Raw genomic sequence first — 25,598 nt, forward strand, 5'->3', positions numbered from 1 at the left:
TTTTGTGTTGATTTGGACATATGCTTTGGATCATTGTTCTGCTGGAAGATCCAATGACGACCCAGTTTTAGTTTCCTGGCAGAGGCAGCCAGATTTTGATGTAAAATGTCCTGGGATTTCATGGAGTCCATGATGCCATGGACCCTAACAAGGTTTCCAGGGCCTTTGGAGGAAAAACAGCCCCAAAACATCACAGAACTTCCACTATATTTTACAGTTGGGATCAGGTTCTCTTCATTATAGCCATCCTTCTTTTTACACCAAACCCACCTTGAGTGTTTGTTGCCAAAAACTCCATTTTTGTTCCATTAGACCACAGAACACAGTTCCAGTCAAAGTTGTAGTAGTGTTTCACAAACTTCAGGTGCTTATGTTTGTGGTTAACTGACAGAAAAGGCTTTTTTTTCTGGCAGACCTTCCAAATAACCTGTTGGCATGGAGATAGCGTCTGATGGTTGTTTTTGGAGACGTGGAAACCCTAAGATTTTACTTTTTCTTGAAATTTTACATTATTATTATTATTATTATTATTATTATTTTACAATTTTAATTTTTCTACAATTTCTTGTAATTCACCAACAGTGATCCATGGGGATTTTTTTTTTTTTTGCCTCTCTTACCCTCCTCACTGTATGTTGGGGCAAAATAAACTTGAGTCCTCTTCCAGGCAAGTTTGTAACAGTCCCAGTTGGTGTCCACTTTTTTTATTATTGCCCTGAGAGTAGAAATGGACATTTTCACTTTTGTTTTCTAATCTTTCCCATGGGGCGGCACGGTGGCGTAGTGGTTAGCGCTGTCGCCTCACAGCAAGAAGGTCCGGGTTCGAGCCCCATGGCTGGCGAGGGCCTTTCTGTGCGGAGTTTGCATGTTCTCCCCATGTCCGTGTGGGTTTCCTCCGGGTGCTCCGGTTTCCCCCACAGTCCAAAGACATGCAGGTTAGGTTAACTGGTGACTCTAAATTGACCGTAGGTGTGAATGTGAGTGTGAATGGTTGTCTGTGTCTATGTGTCAGCCCTGTGATGACCTGGCGACTTGTCCAGGGTGTACCCCGCCTTTCGCCCGTAGTCAGCTGGGATAGGCTCCAGCTTGCCTGCGACCCTGTAGAACAGGATAAAGCGGCTAGAGATAATGAGATGAGATGAGATCTTTCCCATGTTGATGGATGACTAACCCTGTGTCCGAAATCACTCCCTACTCACTATATAGGGCACTATATCGTGAGGACGCCATTTTGTAGCGCTGTCTGAAATGATAGTGAGGATTATTTACACCCTATATAGTGCACTCAGAGCATCCCACAATGCATCACGAAAAGTAGTGTACAACCAATGGTCACTAAACAAAGCAATATATCCCATCATGCATTGCGGTTGTGCTGAAAGAAATCAAATTAAAAGTCTCAAATTTGATTTAATAAAAGGCAGCGGCAAAGAAGAAAGTATTCAGCCTTGATTTAAAAAGAACTGAAAGATGCAGGTACTTTGTATTGATTAATGTGGGAAATGCGCTCAGTATAATATGGATTTATCACAAAAATACATGCATGTATTTATTATTTTGAAAACCCACCAGCCGACTGATCTGGCATGTTTTAATTGTGCGACAGTAGTGATGCAAAATACCAGCTCGACGGACTAGTGTCCGAAAGTGTTTTTTCATTTTACCAATGAGCTCACTATATAGTCCTCTGTATAGTAATTCCCTATATAGGGAGTAGGGAGTAGTGAACGAGTGAGCAATTTTGGCCATAGAGTAAGAGAATTTGGCCTCTGTTGCCCCTTTTCCACCAAAGCAGTTTCAGGGCTGGTTCGGGGCCAGTGCTTAGTTTGGAACCGGGTTTTCTGTTTCCACTGACAAAGAACTGGCTCTGGGGCCAGAAAAAACGGTTCCAGGCTAGCACCAACTCTCTGCTGGGCCAGAGGAAAGAACCGCTTACGTCAGCGGGGGGGCGGAGTTGTTAAGACCAACAACTATAACAAGACCACGAAAGATCGCCATTTTTAAGCGACGAGAAGCAGCTGCTGTACAAATGCGAAGTCATCCATTATTATTATTATTATTGTTGTTGTTGTTGCTGCTGCTGCTGCTTCTTCCGTGTTGTTTTTGCTTTGATATTCGCGCCAAGGTTTATGCAAACGTAGCGACGTAACTGACGTATACAACGACGTAATGACGTATACAGCGACGTAACTGACGTATACAGCGATGTAATGACGTGGCTTCCCTTAGCACCGTGAGCTATGGAAAAGCAAACTGGTTCTCAGCTGGCTCGCAAGTTGAACGAGTTGTGAACCAGCACCAGCACTGGCCCCGAACCAGCCCTGGAACTGATTTGGTGGAAAAGGGGTATCAGTCACCTCATATTTGTTCCCCAGTTAATCAGGAAGTCATGGATTACAGTTTGAAAGTTCCTACAAACTCCTAACAACTGAAACGTACAATTTAAATGGGAAACATGCTTCAGTTGCACTCACTACGTTTACATGCACATAGAGAGAATCGAATTTCTGCCGTTGCTCGACTGAAATCGAAGTTCAAAATGCCATGTATACACCTTAATTCGGCTGAAATTGAACCGAACTTGATTTCTCGGAATCGAGCTGCACGACCTAGTTTATGCGATTTCTGCCGAGCTACTTTGTGCATGTATACCCTATCGAGCTAGTTGTCGAGCTACTTCCGGAAGTGACGAGTGACGAGACCACAAGCGGGAAACACAACAGCCTCGGTCGGCATGACAACGAATCATGACAACGGCATGAATCTTTTCTTTTTGCGGCATTGTTTGCACTGTTAAAATTTAGCTCACTTACTGTATCACCAAATACATCTGTACAGCTGTTGCATAGCTGTGAATTGTGTACATAAACAAGTCATTGTATTTGTGTGTGTGTGTGTGTGCGTGCGTGTGTGTATATATGTCCAACATCTGAAGAATGTCAATAAAAACAAAACAATTGAACTTTTTGTGTGTTTATTAAGACATAAGTTAAATTGTAAGCAAAAAAAAATATTTTTTTGTAAGCAAAAAATGGACTTTAGAAAAATATTATTGTGCAAAATAAGTTGTCTTACAAAACAGTGGTCTGCGCCGGACAGTTTGTAGCCATAGTCTAAAAAAAAAAGCCTAACAGCTTGAACACGGAACTGGCATTTTAGCGGATTTGAACATGTTTTGGGCTGGAAAATGTCAGCAGTATCTGGCAACACTATAAGCTCTTCTTCATGACGACAACCGGAAGTGTACCAACACGATGGGGCGTGTAGCGCCACGTGTGGCTCGGGTGCACAATGCACCTTGCACAATAGCCCGATTTCACTTGTGCATGTAGGATTGGATTTCTCTGGCACCCCTGCTGGGACCCTTTGCTCGATTACCAACAGCAGCTCGATTTGGACGTGCATGTAAACGTACTGACTGTGTTCACTATAATTTCCAGGGGTACCAATAATAGTGGCACATGTATTTTTGTTGAAAATAATTATTTCTTGATGAGGGATTTATTTTTCTCTGAATACATTTATTTCAATTAAAAGTTGATTTTTTTTTCAGTGTGAGATGAAGCTACGTCAGCAAAAGGTGGATTTTTTCTAACCCTTTTTACTCATCTTTACGGGGTGCCAATAATTGTGGAGGGCACTGTATATTGAATTAAATACTAAGTCATTTAAATCCTGTCCATTTACACACATAAGCTGACAATTAGCATTTTAATTTTTGCACTTTATTTTATAAAGCAACATGAATAGGGATTTCATCTCTTAATTTTCATATATTAATCCTGATTAAGTACTGCTATTTCTTACTAAAATTCTTTCATTAATTTTTTGTGAATAAATATTAATAAGAAACTCTCAGCTATAGACTTATAGTGCTGCTTCGAAGAACCCATCATGTTAAGGTTTTTTGTGAATATGGCCCCAAATGGACTAAATGTCCTCACTGTATTTTGATTCTACATTCTCTGCTATTATCAATTTACCGTATAATGTTCCATGACCAGGCGGCACATTGCTGCAGTGGTTATCACTGTCGCCTCACAGCAAGAAGGTTCTGGTTTCAAACCTCACAGACTACTAGGGCCTTTCTGTGTGGAGTGCGCATATTCTCCATGTGCCTGTGTGGGTTTCCTCAAGGCACTCCGATTTCTTCCCATAGTCCAAAAACATGCAGATTAGGGCAAATGGGTTTTCTAAACTGCCCATAGGTGTGAGTGTGAATGGTTGTTCATCTCTGTGTTAGGCCAAGTTTACATTAGACCGTATCTGTCTCGTTTTCTTCGCGGATGCACTGTCCGTTTACATTAAACCGCCTGGAAACGCCGGGAAACGGGAATCCGCCAGGGTCCACGTATTCAATCCAGATCGTGTCAGCTCCGGTGCTGTGTAAACATTCAGAATACGCGGATACGCTGTGCTGAGCTCTAGCTGGCGTCGTCATTGGACAACGTCACTGTGACATCCACCTTCCTGATTCGCTGGCGTTGGTCATGTGACGCGACTGCTGAAAAACGGCGCGGACTTCCGCCTTGTATCACCTTTCATTAAAGAGTATAAAAGTATGAAAATACTGCAAATACTGATGCAAATACTGCCCATTGTGTAGTTATGATTGTCTTTAGGCTTGCCATCCTTCCACTTGCAAGTGGTAAGTGATATGCACTGAGATCACACACACAGCGGCTCAGTCCCGAATCACTGCTCGTGCGCTATACTCGCGCGCTCTGTGAGCTGCGCAGGGCCGGAGTGCGCACCCTCCAGAGGGCACTCACTGTTCAGGGCGGAGTGATTTGGAGCGCAGGATGCCTGCGGAGCCGAGCGTATCCGTGTATTGGTGTTGCTGTGTGCACGCGAATCATGTATTGGTGTTGCTGTGTGCACGCTAATCGTTTTAAAAACGTTAATCTGATGATCCGCTGATACGGTCTAATGTAAACCCCACCTTAGTCCTGCGATAGATTGGGGACCTGTCCAGGGTATATGCCGCCTCTTGCCTGAAGTCAGCTGGGCTTGGCTCCAGCTTCCCCATGACCCTGACAGATAAGCAATATAGATAATGGATGGATGGATGGCTGGATGGATGGATGGATGGATGGGATGTTCCATGGCTATCCATTCTACTGTGCAGCACACTGCTATACCAACCCCACTTCAGTGAAAATCCTATTTCATGTATGTGATTCATACCTCAGGGGTCCAAACACTGTCACGCTACTTTAATATGTTTCATGGCATCATTAGTCAATCATCCAGGGAGACGTGCCAGGCAAGTTCTTACCAAATTATTATTAAGTTCAACTTATATAGTGCCTTTCTCACACCCAAGGTCACTTCACAGTTACAAAAAAAAAAGTCCACCAAAAGAGGGTCAGGATACCAATGGTATAGCTACCCACAGTCCCACCAAAAGGCACACAAAGGTATGTCCCACACTGCCTGCACAGCTGCTGTGACGCCACTGGGCAACATTGCTCAGAACACCGTGCCAACCACAGAAGCACCGCCACACAGAGCGCTGGACAACCCCAATGTTAAAAGAGCAACAAGCTCACTACAGTCCATAGCAAAGAGCACAGACATCACCCATGGCAGACCAAGGCCTGAAAGAAACCAACGCCCAAAACTGGGTCTGGAGCTACACCACAACTGGTGGACAAAACACTCAAACAAAGAACACATTTCAACCTATACAAATACAAAAAGAACAAGAAGACAGAGTCATCTATATCCCTCGCCCTATATACCAACTATATACCAAGTTTCAAGATATTATTTGTCACATTTTTCAAGTTCTGCTGCAGGAAACCAACCCTACGTCTTTACACTGACCTCAGCAGCCCATGGCATAAACCCACCGGACCTTTGGTCCAGGTGAGCTAAAAATTAAAATTTCTCACATTTCTTAGTATCAAAAGGCACATATACATTACTTAATGAACACATATACCAACTTGCAAGACCATACTACTCACGGTTTTCAAGTTCTGCTCCAGAAACAAAACCTACCCCTAAGACTAACCTGAGAGACTAAGTCTGAAATTGTTTCCATGAAAACATGAAAAATGAAAATTTCTTAGCACGAAAAGGCACATCTCTTTTTCTGTCAATCAGAACATCTTGTTGACATTCTATTATACATTCATTGAAAGTGTTTTAGCTTTTTCTATATGCTGTTGGTATTACTCCATTACTGTACAGGATAGGAACCGCCTGCATAATATTGCCAAGGTGTGTTCTAAGATTATTGGACTTCCTGCTCGCCACCTGAATACTGTGTACGAGCAGCAGGCTAGCGGCCTGGCTCGTCGAATTCTTAAGGACTCGACTCATGCTTTGTTCCCGGCATTTGAGCAGCTGCCATCTGGTCGCAGCTTCCGCTGTCCGGCCTGTAAGACCCAGAGGAGGAGAGCAACCTTTGTTCCAAGTGTTATTCTCCTCCTGAACTCTAAGAAGTCTAAGACAGTTACAATAACTTAAGACTACGTTCTGACTGCACCCTGAAACGACCCATATCCGATTTTTTTGCCCATATGCAACCTGTATCCGATTTGTTATTGACAATCTGAACGACACAGATCCGATTTTTTTCACATGCGACCCAGGCCGCTTGGATATGTGGTCCTAATTCCGATGCATATCCGATATTTTCACATGCGACTGCAGTCTGACCGGACAGGTCGCATTCATGCGACCTACACGTCATCAACAAGAGACAAACGTCACTATTCTGCGTTAGCTAATCCCGCCTCTTTGGTGGAAAACAACAACAATGGCGGACAATACCTCCACAATACCAGGTTATTGTGTGAGTTCCGCCGCTGCCACAAAAACCACATCGCCAGGTCTTGCCTCATCTCCATGCTTTACTTGCAAACTTGAAGCGTGCGCTTTTTTTTTTTTACGTATTACGTAGATGTGCTTATTACGTGTCAATTTGCGCATGCGGGACACTTTTGGGTCATTTTCCATTCATATTGGAGATCGCATACAAGTCTCATATAATTGGTAATGTGAACGGCCTAACAAAAAAATCGGATTTCACAACAAATCGGATATGGGTCGTTTCAGGTTGCAGTCTGAACGTAGTGTTTGTCTTCTGTACAATACTCTAGTGCAATATCACATGTCCTGATGTGCATTATTACAATATCACCTTGTCACTTTAACTACAATGTCACTCTTATCATATTGTCATTTTAATTTTAATTTTATCCACGCGTCATTTTATTTATTTGCCATATCTTATCTGCTGCCTTTTTTTTTTTACTTTGTTACTGGCAACAGGCCTGCCATTGTATATTGTACATAATACGCTGTTTTGTTTTGTTTTTGCCCACCCATTTTTGTGATTTTTATTCTTTTTGTGATTTTATTTTCTTGCTCTTTTAATGTACCGCTCTTCGCCCTTCTAATTGCCCTTCGGGGATAAATAAAGTTTTGTCTAAGTCTAAGTCTATCTACATCACCTTGTTAACATGTATACCAAGTTTCAAATCCGTATCATGAATATTTTTGGATATATGCTCCGGAAATGAACATTGCTCTTAGAAACTAAGTCAAAATCTATTTTTTATGTAAAAATTTGAAAAATACTTTTTTTTTTTCAAAAATCCAAAATAGCAAAATGCACCAGTTCATATATTGCTTGATATGTATACAAAGTTTCATGAAGATATCTTCAGTAGTTTTAAAGATATGGCACGGAAACGAAAACGTGACCTCTGAAACCTGTTTCTATATCCCTTGCCCAAACTTCGTTTGGGCGGGGGATAAAAATAAAAAGCTCCAGTGAGAAGTGGCAGCCAAAATGCACACAGTGTACTCTCAACCGGAAATGGAAAAGGAATAGATTACCAATTGCTTAGACCTACTATTAATAGAAAGTGCAATGGGTTGGATGACTGAAACACTTCATTGACTATTTAGTGCATGGGATACATGGTGAAGTTATATACTTAATATACTCCAAATCGGGTTTTTTAATCCTCATGTAATGGCCACAATTCTGAGTGGCATTACATTTTATTAAAAGCTATTAAATATTTTCCCATTTCTACTGAGTCAGTGAACCAAACCAAATAGAGTTCACATCATGCCTGAAAAATCCTACTCTATTATTTTTTAAGTTACTAACAGAGCAGTTTGTAACATTTATAGCTGTCTGCTGCCAGCAAGATGAATTACAATTGCCATGAAAAAGGTGACAAACCTTTCCCTTCCCCTGAACCACACCTGTCTATGCCTCATGAGTTGTATTAAGGAAAAGGACAGCTGAGCAACACTCCTGTTCATTGGAGTGAAGCTAATTAACAGACTGCACAAAGAAACCTGATATCTTTTGTATAGCAGTATTGTGAATCATGGTTTTGTTTTGGTTTTTTTCCTAAGATACCTTTAAAATGATATGATTATTACAGGTATAGAAACACATTAGGCAGGCGGCATGGTGGTGTAGTGGTTAGCACTGTCGCCTCACAGCAAGAAGGTCTGGGTTCGAGCCCCGTGGCCGGCGAGGGCCTTTCTGTGCGGAGTTTGCATGTTCTCCCCGTGTCCGCGTGGGTTTCCTCCGGGTGCTCCGGTTTCCCCCACAGTCCAAAGACATGCAGGTTAGGTTAACTGGTGACTCTAAATTGACCGTAGGTGTGAATGTGAGTGTGAATGGTTGTCTGTGCCTATTGCCGCTTTTCCACTACAAACGCGGCTGAGTTGGGCTGAGCCGTGCCATGCTGAGTTGGGCTGAGTCGAGCTGAGCGGGGCTATTGAAGTTGCATTTCGACTACAACCGTGCTGGCTGGAAGTGGGTGGACACATTGGGTGGAGTTAGCGAAAGTGGGTGGATGTCAAGTGATGTCGTTAAGCGGCGCAAAGAGTGACATCAGTGATCTTTTAAGTGGTAGTCTCACGACCCGGATAGTAAACAATAAACATGGAGGACATGGAGTCGTTAGTGTTGCTGGTCTTGGTGCTGTGGCTTGTTGTCACCGACAACGCCAACAGATACTGGCAAGAGCGTATAGATGAGGCGAGGCGCATAAGGCTTCAGAAATTCTCGTAATTCGTAATTCTTCTTCTTCCGGGTTTACGGTGTTTACAGATCCCAGCGTGCTCACGGGGCGTGTGTGGGCATGTGAGGACACTCCTCCTCACTAATCAGTGCACAGGGGAGTGTCTCCTCACGCCCCCAGCCTCACTCAGCTCGGTTTGGCTCGCTTCAGCCCCACTCCAAAACCGTGCGAGTTTTGGGCGCTAAGCAGGGCTGAAGCGAGCTGAGTCGTGCTGTTCTAAGGTAGTCGAAACGCGAGCCGTGTCGGGCTGAAGCGAGCTGAAGTGAGCTGAAAAAGGGTAGTGGAAAAGGGCCATATGTGTCAGCCCTGTGATGACCTGGCGACTTGTCCAGGGTGTACCCCGCCTTTCGCCCGTAGTCAGCTGGGATAGGCTCCAGCTTGCCTGCGACCCTGTAGAACAGGATAAAGCGGCTAGAGATAATGAGATGAGAAACACATTAGTCATTGCAGTGGGTAGTGTTGCTGAGTGATAACTATAGGATCCCTGGTTCAATTCTGACCTCAGGTTACTATCTGTGTGAGGTTTTTCATGTTTTCCCCTGTGTCCATGTGGGTTTCCTCTGGGTTCTCCAGTTCCATCCATCCATTATCTGTAACCGCTTATCCTCTGCGGGGTCGTAGGCAAGCTGGAGCCTATCCCAGCTGACTATTACCCCTTTTCCACCAAATCAGTTCCAGGGCTGGTTCGGAGCCAGTGCTGGTGCTGGTTCACAACTCGTTCAACTTATAGCTTGCGGAGCTACGTCATTACGTCGCTGTATACATCATTATGTCGCTGTATATGTCAGTTACGTCGCTACGTTTGCATAAACCTTGGCGCGAATATCGAAGCAAAAACAACACAGAAGCAGCAGCAACAACACCAACAACAACAATAATAATGGATGACTTCGCGTTTGTACAGCTGCTGCTTCTCGTCGCTTAAAAATGGCGATCTTTCGCGGTCTTGTTATTGTTGTTGGTCTTAACAACTCTGCCCCCCGCTGACGTAAGTGGTTCTTTCCTCTGGCCCAGCAGAGAGTTGGTGCTAGCCTGGAACCAGTTTTTCTGGCCCCAGAGCCAGTTCTTTGTCAGTGGAAACAGAAAACCCGGTTCCAAACTAAGCACTGGCCCCGAACCAGCCCTGGAACTGCTTTGGTGGAAAAGGGGCATGTAAGCAAGAGGTGGGGTACACTCTGGACAAGTAGCAAAATCATTGCAGGGCTGACACATAGAAACAAACAACCATTCACACCTAAGGTCCATTTAGAGGCACCAATTAACCTAACCTGCATGTCTTTGGACTGTGGGGGAAACCGGAGCACATGCAGACATGGGGAGAACATGCAAACTCCACACAGAAAGGCCCCGTCGGCCACTGGGCTCGAACCCAGAATCTTCTTGCTGTGAGGAGACAGTGCTAATCACTACACCACCGTGCCAGGTTCTCTAGTTTCCTCTCAAAAATAGCCCAGTAGATCAGTGGTTCTAAATTGCCCCCTAGGCAGGGACAGATCCAGGAAAATGGGAAGGAGGCGGCGTCAACCCAATAAAGCCAGGGGAAGCGCTGCAGTTTTTAAATGCCCGGAGATGCATTTTGAGCTGTCAGAGACATGTTGTAAATTAAATCTCTTAAAGAAAATTACCATATCAAAAATATGTTTTAAAACTAGGAACTTTAAAAACCACTTTATTAGTCACTGCAAAAGATATTGTCAGAGTTGCAGGTATATGCGTAAACCGTACTTACAACTGATATATGGTAATATTTATGAAAGTTGCACTGTCATATAATGCATTACCACATGACACACTACAGCGTAGTACACTGACCACAAAACACCTTATATCAATAAATTATTACTATTTTAGCTGCTGCAATCCGAGCTCCTGCTCAGGACATTCAATGTACATTTAAGACAGTGAATATACCCAGGTAAACTGAGGTAATATAAATGGCCACTTAATACCAAGAGAACTATAAAGAAAGATTCCAAGAGTCACATGTCTATAATACAAAGTCAGTAACTGCAGTCTGAGCTCCGGAGTCTAATAGACTGAGAGAACTATACAATGATTGTATGAGTTGCAGGTGAACAAGTCCTATACTAAGTCTTAGTTCCCAAGACTCAGGGGATTTCAAGCAGATTTTCTTCAGAGCCGTTGCAAAAATCAGCATCTCTCACAGACCTATCCAGCCGCTGTCATAAAAATCAAAGTGAGACTCACCCCAAACCACACGTGTACCATGTACATACACAGGGTATAGTGAGTACAGGGATACCCTATTAATGAATACAAGCAGTAGCCGGACAGCCGACTTGTGTGTGTACACAGTAAACCTGCTGCAGCATCTTATCATTTTGGCTTGTGAACGTGCATGTTAATGATACCATAAACATAAAAGGATGGCACAAACCCTTTACATGCAGTCTATAGTCCAGTCCGGGAATACAGTATGTTATTATGTTGATGCATGAAGTTCCCATTAGGGTGCATCAGTTGCCTCCTAAAAATGAAAAGTTCCCCCGATCATGATGCATTTTTGTTTTTATGTTCCTTTTGGTAAGAAAACACACTGGGTGAAATATTTTGACAAAATTCAAAAGTTTAATGGTGGCACCAGGAGCTCAAAGTTATGGAAAAAGCTGCTATTTTATGACTTTTATGACAAAATTTCGATCACTTTTCATGAAACATTATGGCACCTTATAGAGTATACCAAATATCTTAGATACACATTTTTAGTACATATTCTAAATATATTATCAAGCACAGTTTGAGTTTTAGCTGTTGATTGAATCATTGTTCAACTACTTTTAAACAATACAAATGTATTATGAATCACATTAATGCTTCTCAATCCCTTGCAAAGGTTCTTAACATGATCTCTGGCTCACAAGAAATCAATAAATGGAGTCGAACATTGTGATTCAAACCTTACGCGAAAACATAAAATAAGCGTTTTTTGGCAAAAAATGAACCTCATGGTGCCACCATTAGACTTTTGAATATGGTCAAAAAATTTTACAGGATGTCTTTATTGGTGAAAAGGAACACCCAAACAAAAATGCATCAGATTTTATGAAAGTGAGGGCAACTGATGCACCCTAGTTCCCATGTGACATAAATGTTTACAGAAAATAGTAGAATGAACTTTGGCCAAATGGCACATCTTAAAATTATCAGTGTTTCAGAAGTCTGTGTATTACACCTATATATGTTCGACTCTGCCTTCTCAGAGAGCATTTTGAATGACTCCTGTTCTTACCTGTTGAGACACAGCAGCCTACTAGAAATAACTTAAAGTTGTTTACGGAAAATGTCACATACTGAACCATGGGTTTGCACTGCATCTGGTGAGACTGACGTTCAACATGCAGCTTGAATCTTACTACACATTTAAACTATCAACTGTTAGTAGTCCAACCAACAAGAAATTTCAAAGCTATGCCAAACAGACAAAAACTATGAACAATGCCTATCTGGTCCTATGTCTGCATGCAACATGGCATATGGCCAAATGGGAGGCGTTGGGTGACTGTGGTCACCTGGAAATAGATAAAAAAATCATTATGCTACTCAAGCTAGTCCTATATGAACACTATTAGGACATGTTGTGCTTTTGGTGATAACTATCTAACATGATGGCGGCACGGTAGTGTAGTGGTTAGCACTGTTGCCTCACAGCAAGAAGGTCCTGGGTTTGAACCTAGCAGCCAATGAGGGCCTTTCTGTGTGGAGTTTGCATGTTCTCCCCGTGTCTGCATGGGTTTCCTCCAGGTGCTCCGGTTTCCCCCGCAGTCCAAAGACATGCAGGTTAGGTTAATTGGTGGCTCTAAATTAACTGACCGAGTGAGTGTGTATGGTTGTTTGTCTCTATGTATTAGCCCTGCGATGACCTGGCAACTTGTCCAGGGTGTACCCCACCTCTCACCCATAGTCAGCTGGGATAGGCTCCAGCTTGCCTGCGACCCTGCACAGGATAAGCGGCTACAAATAATGGATGGATGGATGGATATCTAATATGATCTAATTAGAGCTTAGACATGACATTTTTGGAGTGGGACCAATAGTGTGACCAAGGCCATAACTGAAGTAGAATGAACTGAACTTTAAATTTCTAATCATTTCTTGTTTCTTTTCAGGCACCATCTCGGTCAACTCAGTACGCACCCCCTATAACGCTCCCGGCGAGAGTGAGATCCTGGATCTGGATGACACTCTGTACCTGGGTGGTTTGCCGGATAATCGCGCTGGTCTGGTGTTTCCCACCGAGGTGTGGACTGCACTGCTCAACTATGGTTACGTGGGCTGCGTACGTGACTTGTTCATGGACGGCCAGAGCAAAGACATCCGGCGCATCGCTGAAGCCCAGAGAGCCGTCGGTGTCAAACCTTCTTGCTCCAAAGAACCTCCAAAGCAGTGCTTGAGCAACCCATGCTTAAACAATGGCGTGTGTAGGGAGGGCTGGAACCGCTATGTATGTGACTGCTCAGGGACTGGCTCCCTGGGTCGCTCCTGTGAAAGAGGTGAGTCACTGCTATTGTAGATCTGTGAGCCATGTAAGTGAAATTATTGTTGCTTTGCATGCTTGTTCAATTCATTTAGGAACTGGCCATGAATTTGATCATCATGAAGAACAAAAATTTGTCCAAAAATGAGTGCAAACGTCAGGCTGCTCTCTCGACAGATACTGCATTGCGCTATGTAATTTTCTTGTTGTAATACACCAAACCTACAAAGTTTCAGATGGTTGTAGGATGAACAGGATCTCCACCCACTCTCTGCCTCTCCACTGTCAGCTCAGCCTTGAAAGAATGTGAGGCAGCCAGCACAGCTGACGTTACTGTTACTGTGGTAATTGGGTTTCTTTCCAATCTATGTCACCTTCAGAGAGAGACACTCAAGCATGCATTATGTTTTCTTTTTTCTGCCTTTTTTTATTTCCATCGCTGGCAGAATTTCAGTGCTGTTGTTTTTCCAGATGAGTGGTCACAGTCAGAGTTACCCCTACAGTGCACCATGCAAAACAGGGCAAAGACAGAGAGGCAGACAGTCAATAAATTCCATTTCCTCTCTGCATGTATTGAGCTAAATATCATTGCCAACCAGCGCTGCCCATTAAAGCTATCTCTTGTGAAGTGCTCGGACTCAGGCCAGTTGTTTAATGGGAGTGTTTTGCCTTTAAGAATGTGCCAGTTGTCTGGGCACAGTAATCCTCCTGCAGCAACGTCCTGGCTGCTTCAGCCAAACACAATCAGTTATGTTTGCATTGTCACAACTGAATACAAGAATTATGGAAATGATCTGACCAGTTATTACAATAGAGATTAGTAGCAATGCTGCATTATCAAGCCGCAGAAACACTTTGAGCTTGAGAGATGGTGAAGTGTTGCTCCGGCGAGTGCTGCCAAATCCATCCACAGACTCCACAAATGTTTAACTGGCAAATTGGAGCAGTTTGTTCATGGAGGAATCGAGGAAGGGAAAGAGGATGTGCGGAGGAGGATGTGAAAGGGATTTAACAAAAAGACACCAAATGTGGCAGCTGTGGAGGAAGTAATGAATGTTTGCTTGAGCTGAAGTTGACATCGTCTTCCAGAAACTAGCTAGTTGATTAATTTTCCATAACAGCAGCTCTGTCAATAGTTACAACTACAACTCAAATCAAGTGTATGTATTAATGTGCTTGCTCGAATAAATCTTTTCTCTAGTAACTATTTACACAGTGATGTGACTAGTGAACACTTTACACAAGCATTTTTTTAAGTGTGTAATTGTTAATATGGTGGAGTTTTCTGAAAGGACACTGTAATCTTTCACAAATAGTTTTATTTTTATTGTACAAATAAATACTTTGTGGCACAATACCATTAGGAATTAATTAACTTTGGGATAGTAACGGAATCACATCACTGTGTCACTGATTCCTTCGCCATGACAGTTGTTTTGTTTTTACCCAGTAAAGCATATTTATGAAAAAGGATAAATATCACCACCAGCTCAAGCAAACATTCATTACTTCCTCCACAGCTGCCACATTTGATGTATTTTCGTTAAATCTCTTTCACATCCTCCTCTGCACATCCTCTTTCCCTTCCTCGAGTCCATATCATAGTTTATATTTTAATGATTGCCAACAGGCATTTGGGGTGGTATGGTGGTGTAGTGGTTGGCACTGTCGCATCACAGCAAGAAGGTTCTGGGTTCAAGCCCAGTGGCTGATGAGGGCCTTTCTGTGTGGAGTTTGCATGTTCTCCCTGTGTCTGCATGGGTTTCCTCCAGGTGCTCCGGTTTCCCCCACAGTCCAAAGACATGCAGGTTAGGCTAATCGGTGGCTCTAAATTGACTGTAGGTGTGAATGTGAATGGTTGTTTGTCTCTATGTGTCAGCTCTGTGATGATCTGGCGACTTGTCCAGGGTGTACCCCGCCTCTCACCCATAGTCAGCTGGGATAGGCTCCAGCTTGCCTGCGACCCTGTAGAAGGATAAAGCGGCTAGAGATAATGAGATGAGATGAGATGAGATAAATATCACCACCAGCTCAAGCAAACATTCATTACTTCCTCCACAGCTGCAACATTTGGTGTATTTTTGTTAAATCTCTTTCACATCCTCCTCCACACATCCTCTTTCCCTTCCTCGATTCCATATCATAGTTTATATTTTAATGATTGCCAACAGGCATTTGGGGTGGTATGGTGGTGTAGTGGTTGGCACTGTCGCATCACAGCAAGAAGGTTCTGGGTTCAAGCCCAGTGGCTGATGAGGGCCTTTCTGTGTGGAGTTTGCATGTTCTCCCCGTGTCTGCATGGGTTTCCTCCGGGTGCTCCGGTTTCCCCCACAGTCCAAAGACATGCAGGTTAGGCTAATCGGTGGCTCTAAATTGACTGTAGGTGTGAATGTGAATGGTTGTTTGTCTCTATGTGTCAGCTCTGTGATGATCTGGCGACTTGTCCAGGGTGTACCCCGCCTCTCACCCATAGTCAGCTGGGATAGGCTCCAGCTTGCCTGCGACCCTGTAGAAGGATAAAGCGGCTAGAGATAATGAGATGAGATGAGATGAGATAAATATCACCACCAGCTCAAGCAAACATTCATTACTTCCTCCACAGCTGCAACATTTGGTGTATTTTTGTTAAATCTCTTTCACATCCTCCTCCACACATCCTCTTTCCCTTCCTCGATTCCATATCATAGTTTATATTTTAATGATTGCCAACAGGCATTTGGGGCGGCACGGTGGTGTAGTGGTTGGCACTGTCGCATCACAGCAAGAAGGTTCTGGGTTCAAGCCCAGTGGCTGATGAGGGCCTTTCTGTGTGGAGTTTGCATGTTCTCCCCGTGTCTGCATGGGTTTCCTCCGGATGCTCCGGTTTCCCCCACAGTCCAAAGGCATGCAGGTTAGGCTAATCGGTGGCTCTAAATTGACTGTAGGTGTGAATGTGAATGGTTGTTTGTCTCTATGTGTCAGCTCTGTGATGATCTGGCGACTTGTCCAGGGTGTACCCCGCCTCTCACCCATAGTCAGCTGGGATAGGCTCCAGCTTGCCTGCGACCCTGTAGAACAGGATAAGTGGCTACAGATAATGGATGGATGGATAACAGGCACTTCTCAGCACTGAGTTCACTGTAAACTCTTCACACAGTTAGCGAAGCAGAGTTGTATGTAGACTGAACTGTGAATGCATTTTTCATTACTTTGACAGAGCATGAATTCAGTCTACACATTATTCTACCAAGAGCAAACTGTGCATTTCTGCAGCCCAGTTCACAGATGTTTGCATACTGTTCAGTTAAAAATCAAATGAATAAATTTGGATTTCAAGCAGAGAGACATTTTTTCCGCTATCAGGATGCATATTGAACGAGAAAACTGTGGTGATAGGAAAGGGGCACAGTGGATGTTCTGGGCCAGAAGCAGATCAGCATAACCCTATGTAGCGCCATATGATCTACTGGATTGTTGTAACATGATTCCCAATTCTGGCCATATAACACAGAACAATAATGTCATTTGTGCATGATGTCTATAGAAAGATTAAACCTAAGGAAGGGAAGAGGTAAGAAATCAGGCCAAGCATTCAGACAAATGTGATACAACAAGGTATGAGGGTACTTCAAAAAGTTCTCAGCCTCCTCACCCAGAAATAAGGGGTGTAACTCCCATTTTGGGACATAACTATATAGTGTAAAGCCTTATATCACTGTCTATAAAAATTCAAATGAAAGAAGCAAATTTTAAAAAAGCAGAGGAACGATCCTAGCTGGCATGCTGTTGTTCCAGGACAGTGCGCCCATCCATACAGCACAGGGAGCAGGGGCAGAAGCAGCCAAATATGGCTTTGAACTGTTGCCCCATGCACCTTACTCACCTGACCTGGTACCGTCTGACTTCGGTCCATTTCCCAAACTGAAATCACACTTGTATGGTCATCAGTTTCAGATTAATAATGAAGTCATGCATGCTGTTGAGGAGAATCTGAAGGCTCAAGGTGTGGCCTTCTTCTGTGAAGGGATAGCGAAGCTCATCAAGAGCATCAGTGGACCAAGAGCATTGAAGTTAAAGGGAACTATGTTGAAAAGTATTGCAAGAACAATCTTTCTCCTGTGATGTTTTCTGGGTGAGGCCAAGAACTTTTTGAAGTACCTTGTATTTCACTAGGTTAATGATGTTCATTAGAACATGTACCTAAATGTAATAAATTGGGCAAACAAACAGTGACTATAGAATTTTAGATTTAAAAAAGGTAGATTGCACTGCTTGAGAATTTGCATTTCTATCCAATTTTTCTAGGTACAGTCAATACAATAAATATGCTTTTTATTTTATGGCATGGTGGTGTAGTGGTTAGCATGGTCTCCTCACAGCAAGAAGGTTCCGGGTTCGAACCCAGCAGCCGGCGAGGGCCTTTTTGTGTAGAGTTTGCATGTTCTCCCCGTGTCTGCGTGGGTTTCCTCTGGGTGCTCCGGTTTCCCCTACAATCCAAAGACATGCAGTTAAGTTGACGTGGGGCGGCCTTGGGCTGAAGTGCCCTTGAGCAGGTTTCCTGACCCCTGACTGCTCCCCGGGCGCTCTGGTGTGGCTGCCCACTGCTCTGGGTGTGTGTGCACGCGCGTTCACTGTTTCAGATGGGTTAAATGCAGAGGATGAATTTCATTGTGCTTGAAGTGTGCATGTGACAAATAAAGGTTTCTTCTTCTATTACATCAGTGACTAAATTTAACATCCATTATCCGTAACCGCTTATCCTGTACAGGGTCACAGGCAAGCTGGAGCCTATCCCAGCTGACTACGGGCGAAAGGCGGGGTACACCCTGTCACAGGCAGGGTCACAGAGCTACCGATTAGCCTAACCTGTATGTCTTTGGACTGTGGGGGAAACCGGAGCACCCAGAAGAAACCCACGCAGACACGGGGAGAACATGCAAACTCCACACAGAAAGGCCCTTGCTGGCCACTGGACTCGAACACAGAACCTTCTTGCTGTGAGGCGACAGTGCTAACCACTACACCACCGTCTCATTCTCATTATCTCTAGCCGCTTTATCCTGTTCTACAGGGTCGCAGGCAAGCTGGAGCCTATCCCAGCTGACTACGGGCGAAAGGCGGGGTACACCCTGGACAAGTCGCCAGGTCATCACAAGGCTGACACATAGACACAGACAACCATTCACACTCACGGTCAATTTAGAGTCACCAGTTTACTGCCACCGACTGGGCTGGAGTGTAGAACAGGCAATATGGGGGGGGGGGGGTTGATGACGACGCTATATTCTTTTAGCTATTTCTGTTTCTTTTAAATACTGATAACAAAGTGATATATCTGACTTGATGCACACCGCCATTTTGTTTTTCTCTACTCATGGTATATGAGCTGATATCCTTGTAGTAGAGTACCCAAACAGAGCGCGCGATTGCTCATATCCAGTGAATGTGGATAGAATAAATCCCAGATATTTGGTAAGCCATGCATTGCTTTTGTAGAATTCAGTCAACACTTGGACATCTACACTTGATTTGCTACCCACAGAAAAAGCCTTTTGATGTGTTTAAGGTTTTGACTCATCTCATTATCTCATCTCATTATCTCTAGCCGCTTTATCCTGTTCTACAGGGTCGCAGGCGAGCTGGAGCCTATCCCAGCTGACTACAGGCGAAAGGCGGGGTACACCCTGGACAAGTCACCAGGTCATCACAGGGCTGACACATAGACACAGACAACCATTCACACTCACATTCACACCTACGGTCAATTTAGAGTCACCAGTTAACCTAACCTGCATGTCTTTGGACTGTGGGGGAAACCGGAGCACCCGGAGGAAACCCACGCAGACACGGGGAGAACATACAAACTCTGCACAGAAAGGCCCTCATCAGTCACGGGGCTCGAACCTGGACCTTCTTGCTGTGAGGCAACAGCGCTAACCACTACACCACCGTGCCGCCCGCCCTTAAATTTAATAAATGAAAAATATCATGTGTGGAGTGTTTTAAATTTAATCTGAAATTATAATGACCGCTACAAAACACTGTGATGATATCCAGGAGTCTTTAAGCAGCCTTCATGGTGCCTTTTATAGATAAATGTACTGAATTGAACTCTACATTTTTGTACAAGTTTCCTGTATGCTCAGTGCGATTATTAATTCTATTTTATTTGACTGTTATTACTTACAAACTTACTTACTCTGGTTACCATACTTAATAAAATGTTTGGACAAAACCTGAAAACGAAATCAGAAACCCAGTAGAATTTTTTACAATCAATTTTAATTAAGTATAGAATGTAGATTTCATGTATAAGTGAGTGTTTCAAATGTACATTTTAACTTTCTACTGTACATCTTTAACCTCCTAGGGCTTAGCGGTCACATGCGTGGACAGCACTTTATGGAAATTCCGAACAAGAATCCACATATGTGGACATACTTTTTCTCTAAAAGTACATCTTATCAAAAGATGATGCTTAGTTTTTATTCTAATCAGGTTCTAATAAGCCCAAATAGCAAAGAGAAATAAAAAATGCATGTAAAAAAAACAGCTTGGGCCTTAGGAGGTTAAAGCTAGACGGCCTTTCAATTTCGTAAAATCGGTGAAATTTAGTTCCTTCTGAAATTCGGTCATTGTGATATATGTTTATTTCTGTAATATCTCACAAAATATGAGGCCATTCTGTGGCTGGGAAGTTATTTAATTTGAGGGGATTCCTGAGCAAATAATGTGCATGAAATCGCTCGCTTCACGCAGTCAAGGAGACAGAGGAAGTCCGTGTGCACGTGCGCAGGTTTACCTTCTTCTTCTTTTGGGTTTTACAGCAGCTGGCATCCACAGTGTTGCATTACCTTAGGCCCGGCGCCAGGAACAGTTTACTAAGGGGGCAATTAGAAATCGCAAGGGGGCAAATATTTTTCATATAGTGTGTAGTAGTGATGGCGGTCTGACAACGTGTTTCAAACAATTAACTGCGCCAACCACAAAACCACGGCCCCGAAGGTTGCTTTAGTACGGGAAAATCATGTGACATATTACCAGGGCAGTTGCGCTTTATCAACCCCCGTGCCCACCTGTTAACCCTCCCCTCCAATTTTCTCACAGACACGCGTTACAACCGGAAAGATGCCAAACATAAAACAACACACACAAACCTACGGGCAAGTCCTTTACATTTAAAATACATACAAATGGCTCCGCGGCATGAAAACAAAACGTCAATGCAAGTCTAAGGTACTTGGCTCGGCGGCCAAAATCATAATTTAAAAAAATCAACAGACCCCGCGGCTGCACCAGTAATAGCCTTCCTGACTCGCACCGAGTCAACGCGAACCACTTAATCCGCGATCCCAGTTTAGGCGTGTAGGGGACTAAACACTCTGAAGTGATGAATTTTCACCCCCGCTGCATGGGGGGTGACGTCAACGACACATATTCTTACGCTATTTGCGCACAAAGCGGACCATATATGAACACATACACCGACAAAAACGGAGATAAACTTAGCCTACAAAGAAAGAAAATGGATTCACAATATTGTGATTGAATTCGTTTAATTCGGTGGGGGAAAGACTACTCCCGTAAACTTGACTGCATATTACAGGATATTGCAGAGACAGTGCACTTGTAAGTGTCATAACAGCCAATCAGATTTGTTCTACCGTGCCAGTTTTAGTAGTGATTTATGTGAAATGTATTTTTGTGCAATTTGCCACCACTTATTTCGTATTTGAAAATGCAAATTATTAATATGTCTATAATACATTATATTTTTATAAGAAAACAAGTGATCTGAGTCTCCGTTGAGGGGGTGGGGCTGTAGCCACGAGGGGGCGACGCCCCCTTTCACCCCCCCACGGCGCCGGGTCCGCATTACTGCCATCTACAGGTTTACCTTTGACAGTGCACTGACAGTTACATCATTCTGTCACTAAACGAACAGCTGATCACACCGAGGTGCTCGCTGAGCGCCGATATTTATTAGTTTGGTCCTGTGTTTCCTTTCCTTCGCAACCTAACGTCTTTTCTTCTCACTTTCCATTACTGTAGTCGGTCTTTCACGGTTCATTCACACACTCATGTCCTCCATTGTTCTCTCCTGTTTTGAATTTGTATCCCACAATGCTTTGTGCAAATGAGGAAAACCCACCATGTGATGCATGACGTAGTATCTTGAATTGGGTCATGGTGAAGCAGGAAAAAATAGCGGAGAATTTAGGGCCATGTGGTCCTAAATTCATTAATTGTTCTATTTAAAATAAATAATAAAATTCAAAGTCTGTGATTCAAATTCAGTAGCTTTCAACAAAAATAATTAGGTGTCGGGAAAATTCTTTTTATGACCTACACTTGAAAAACCTGAAAGGCAGTCTAGCTTTCAAACAATTGGACTGTGTAAAATTTGCCCAGGCCCTCTAAAAGTGTAGTAATTGAAGCAAGCCAGCAATGTACTGAATGTCTATTTATTTTCTTTTTTTATCTGAGATGTATATCGGTATCTGTGTGTAGCACATCACTTTCATTGATCACACTGATAGGATGTCGGGTAGAGAGATTCAGCGAGCCAGTAACAGGATCCTCTTCTACTTCCTTCAGCTATACACCTGGTGGTTGATTGCAGTGTTGGCAAGGTATTCATGTTAATTCACAGGCCCACGCTTGTTGTACACCCTGCCTGCTATTCGACTTTATGAGACTTTGTGTTGCATGTGAAAAAATTTGTCGATGGAAATCCTCCATTGGTATGCAGGATCCAACCATGAGCATCGCTGAATTATGTATGATGCCTCAAAGCCAAATTTTCCTGTTTATCATGAGGGTTGAACATACATTTCCGTAATCCCTGTAGCGAGCAGAGCTTCTCAGTGCTGCAGCATGCTGGTAGATTGTGCTGGGCTCGGCAGGGAGGTATAACACGTACATGTGACTCCAGACTCCCACCCCCCACACACTTTGCACAAACTGTACGTCTTCCCCCTTTACAGCTACGCCAAGTGTCATGAAAACCTTCAGAAAGTGCTTGCTCAAATATAGGCATAAAGGTGTTTGCATATGTGAGAGTGAGAAACAGGAAAAAAAAAGTTTGAGAGGGAGGCACAGGAGGTGTGTGTGTGCGTGTGTGTTCATCTGTTAGGTTGTTAGGGTGTTTTTTAGAGGAGGAGTCTTGGACGGGAGCGAGTGGTTAATGAAAGTAGGAACAGATGGAGGTGCAGATGGAGAGAGTGATCTGATCCATGTACACTCCTTTCTACCTGCAGTCCAACATCTCTGAGTCGGTTAGGAAGTAGGACATTGCCTTTTTCAGAAACCACACACACACACACACACACACACACTTTTTACTATATGGCCAATTGTCTGTGGAGACCTGATCATCACACCCACACTCTGTATGCTGTAGCATTTCAGTTTCCCTTCTCTAGAACTAAGGGCTCAAGCCCAGACATGTTTCAGCACGACAGTGCACCTGTGTACAACGCACGCAGGGGTTTGCCAAGGTTGAAGTGGAAGAACTTGAGTGTCCTGCACAGAATCCTGACCTCAACCCTAGTGAACATCTTTGGGATCTTTTGGGAAATGGAACGTTGACTGCACCCCAGGCCTCCTCACCTGACATCAGTACCTGACCTCACTAATGCTCTTGTGGCTGAATGAGCACAAATCCCCAAAGTCTTCCCAGAAGAGTGGAGTTTATTATATCAGCAAAATGGAGACTAAATCTGGAATGGGATTTTCAACAAGCACATATGGGTGTCATGGCCAGGGTTTTTTGTTTGTTTGATTTAGCTCTGATTTTTAAAACCCAAAAGGACCTGATGAAAACCCAATGCTGATGAAAAGACTAGCCTTTAGATATTGTTATTTCTTCTTCTTCTCCTTCCTCTTCTTCTTCTGCATCTTCATCATCATCATCATCATCATCTTCTTCTGCTTCCTCTTCTGCTTCTTCTTCTCGTTCTTCTTCTGCCTCTTCTTCTTCATCATCATCTTCTTCTTCTGACTCCTCTTCTGCTTCTTCTTCTTCTTCTGCCTCTTCTTCTTCTTCTGCCTCTTCATCTTCTGCCTCTTTTTCTTCTTCTTTTTCTGCTTCTTCTTCTGCCTGCCTCTTCTTCTTCTTCTTCTTCTGCCTCTTCTTCTTCATCATCATCATCTTCTGACTCCTCTTCTGCTTCTTCTTCTTCTGCCTATTCTTCTACCTCTTTTTCTTCTTCTGCCTCCTCTTCTTCTTCTGCCTCTTCTTCTTCTTCTGCCTCTTCTTCTTCATCATCATCATCTTCTGACTCCTCTTCTGCTTCTTCTTCTTCTTCTGCCTCTTCTTCTTTTTCTGCTTCTTCTTCTGCCTGTTTCTTTTTCTTCTTCTTCTTCTGCCTCTTTTTCTTCTTCCTCTTCATCATCATCATCATCATCATCATCATCATCATCATCATCTTCTGACTCCTCTTCTGCTTCTTCTTCTTCTGCCTATTCTTCTTCTTCTGCTGCCTCTTTTTCTTCTTCTGCTTCTTCTTCTTCTGCCTCTTTTTCTTCTTCTTCTGCCTGTTTCTTTTTCTTCTTCTTCTTCTGCCTCTTTTTCTTCTTCTTCTTCTTCTTCTGCCTCTTCTGCTTCTTCTTCTGCCCCTTTTTCTTCTGCTGCCTCTTCTTCTTTTGCCTCTTCTTCTTCTTCTTCTTCTTCTGCATCTTCTTTTTCTGCCTCCTTGTCTTCTTCTTCTTGTTCTGCCTACTCTTCTGTCTCTTTTTCTTCTTCTGCCTCTTCTTGTTCTTCAACCCATTCAAATGAAAAATAAAAAAAAACTGTTTAGATATTTTTTACATATAAACTTTTCCATCACTCACATTAATGTTCACTGAACACAGGTCCCTTTTATCCTTCCTGCTACTCCTTATTACTTTCTTCCCTTGCTTTTCTTTTATGTACTCCCTGTACTTTTATCATTTTCTCATTTTCTTTCTACCTGCTTGCTTCTTTTTTCTTTCTTTTCTTCCTGAATTTCTAAATTATACACCTCAGTACATTTCATTTTTTGGTTTAGTTTTATGTCCATGATGTTCCCAATCTCCATATCCCACCTCCTCACCAACCACCAACCCCCACCTTCGAAACACATTTCAGTTTCCGTGCTCAGTTTTCCAAGCATGTCATCTTATTTGTGACCTCTGCAGCCCTCTTCACAGTGCAGACTGCTGCTGCTCCATCATGCCCTGATTGGATGTAATGTGTTGCTTGTCAGGCAGCTCAGGGGCTGCAGCACTAGTTTCTCCTGTCGCATGAATACACACCACTGCAGGAGGGCAGGAATGAAGGGCTTTTTGAACCACTGGCTATCCTGTTCCTTTCATTATCCCCTCTCCTGGAGTGAGACTACTCCTCTAAAGATGAGGCAATGGCTCATTTGTCAAGCTGTCACTGTGCTGGAGCTGCCTCTCCTGTAGCAAAGGATGGTATGGACGAATGAAGAAGGTGTTGGAGGGGGTTAAAGGTCACACAGGGGCTCTGCTCAAGGGAGATGGGCTTTCACTGTCTTATGATTCCATCTATCATAGAATTTCAAGTGTGTTGAGAACAGAGCTCAAACAACCCATCCCACATTTATGGTAAAGACTGAAGCGAATGTACTCCAGCCAGCTTCATCTGACTGTAGGTCACATTCTTGTAAATAAACAGACTAAAATTTGCAGTTTTTGTCTGTGGGCATGACTAAGGCAGGAGTGAAAGATTGGCAAAGAAATATTTTTTAATGCAGCTTGGAATTTAGCTGTTAGCATTTTGGCTGCACTGACACTGGGGTGAGAATAATCATGAAAAGAAGCAATTTTTATCATATCTAAATAAATTTTACACCTTAACAGTTATTCCATGAAATTGAGTCGGCTATAAGCCATATATGATGAAATTGAGTGAAATAATTGTTTTATTCTATCCACATTCGGCAGCATGGTGATGTAGTGGTTAGCACTGTTGTCTCACAACAAGAAGGTTCTGGGTTCGAACCCAGCGGCTGGCAAGGGCCTTTCTGTGTGGAGTTTGCATGTTCTCCCCGTGTCTGCGTGGGTGTGCT

The 25,598-nt window shown here is 43.3% G+C and overlaps 1 protein-coding gene across 5 annotated transcripts in view; it reads left to right on the forward strand.

Annotated features, from left to right (window-relative positions):
* The window catches only part of nrxn1a (neurexin 1a), a 435,939-nt gene that overhangs the window by 163,174 nt on the left and 247,167 nt on the right, over positions 1-25,598 (forward strand). For all 5 annotated transcript variants that reach the window (XM_060940196.1, XM_060940197.1, XM_060940198.1 and 2 more), the window contains exon 6: positions 13,193-13,576. In XM_060940196.1, coding sequence (XP_060796179.1) covers positions 13,193-13,576 — 384 coding nt within the window. The remainder of the gene's footprint in view (positions 1-13,192; positions 13,577-25,598) is intronic.

The sequence above is a fragment of the Neoarius graeffei genome, chromosome 14, assembly GCF_027579695.1.
Source record: "Neoarius graeffei isolate fNeoGra1 chromosome 14, fNeoGra1.pri, whole genome shotgun sequence".
Taxonomy (NCBI): domain Eukaryota; kingdom Metazoa; phylum Chordata; class Actinopteri; order Siluriformes; family Ariidae; genus Neoarius; species Neoarius graeffei.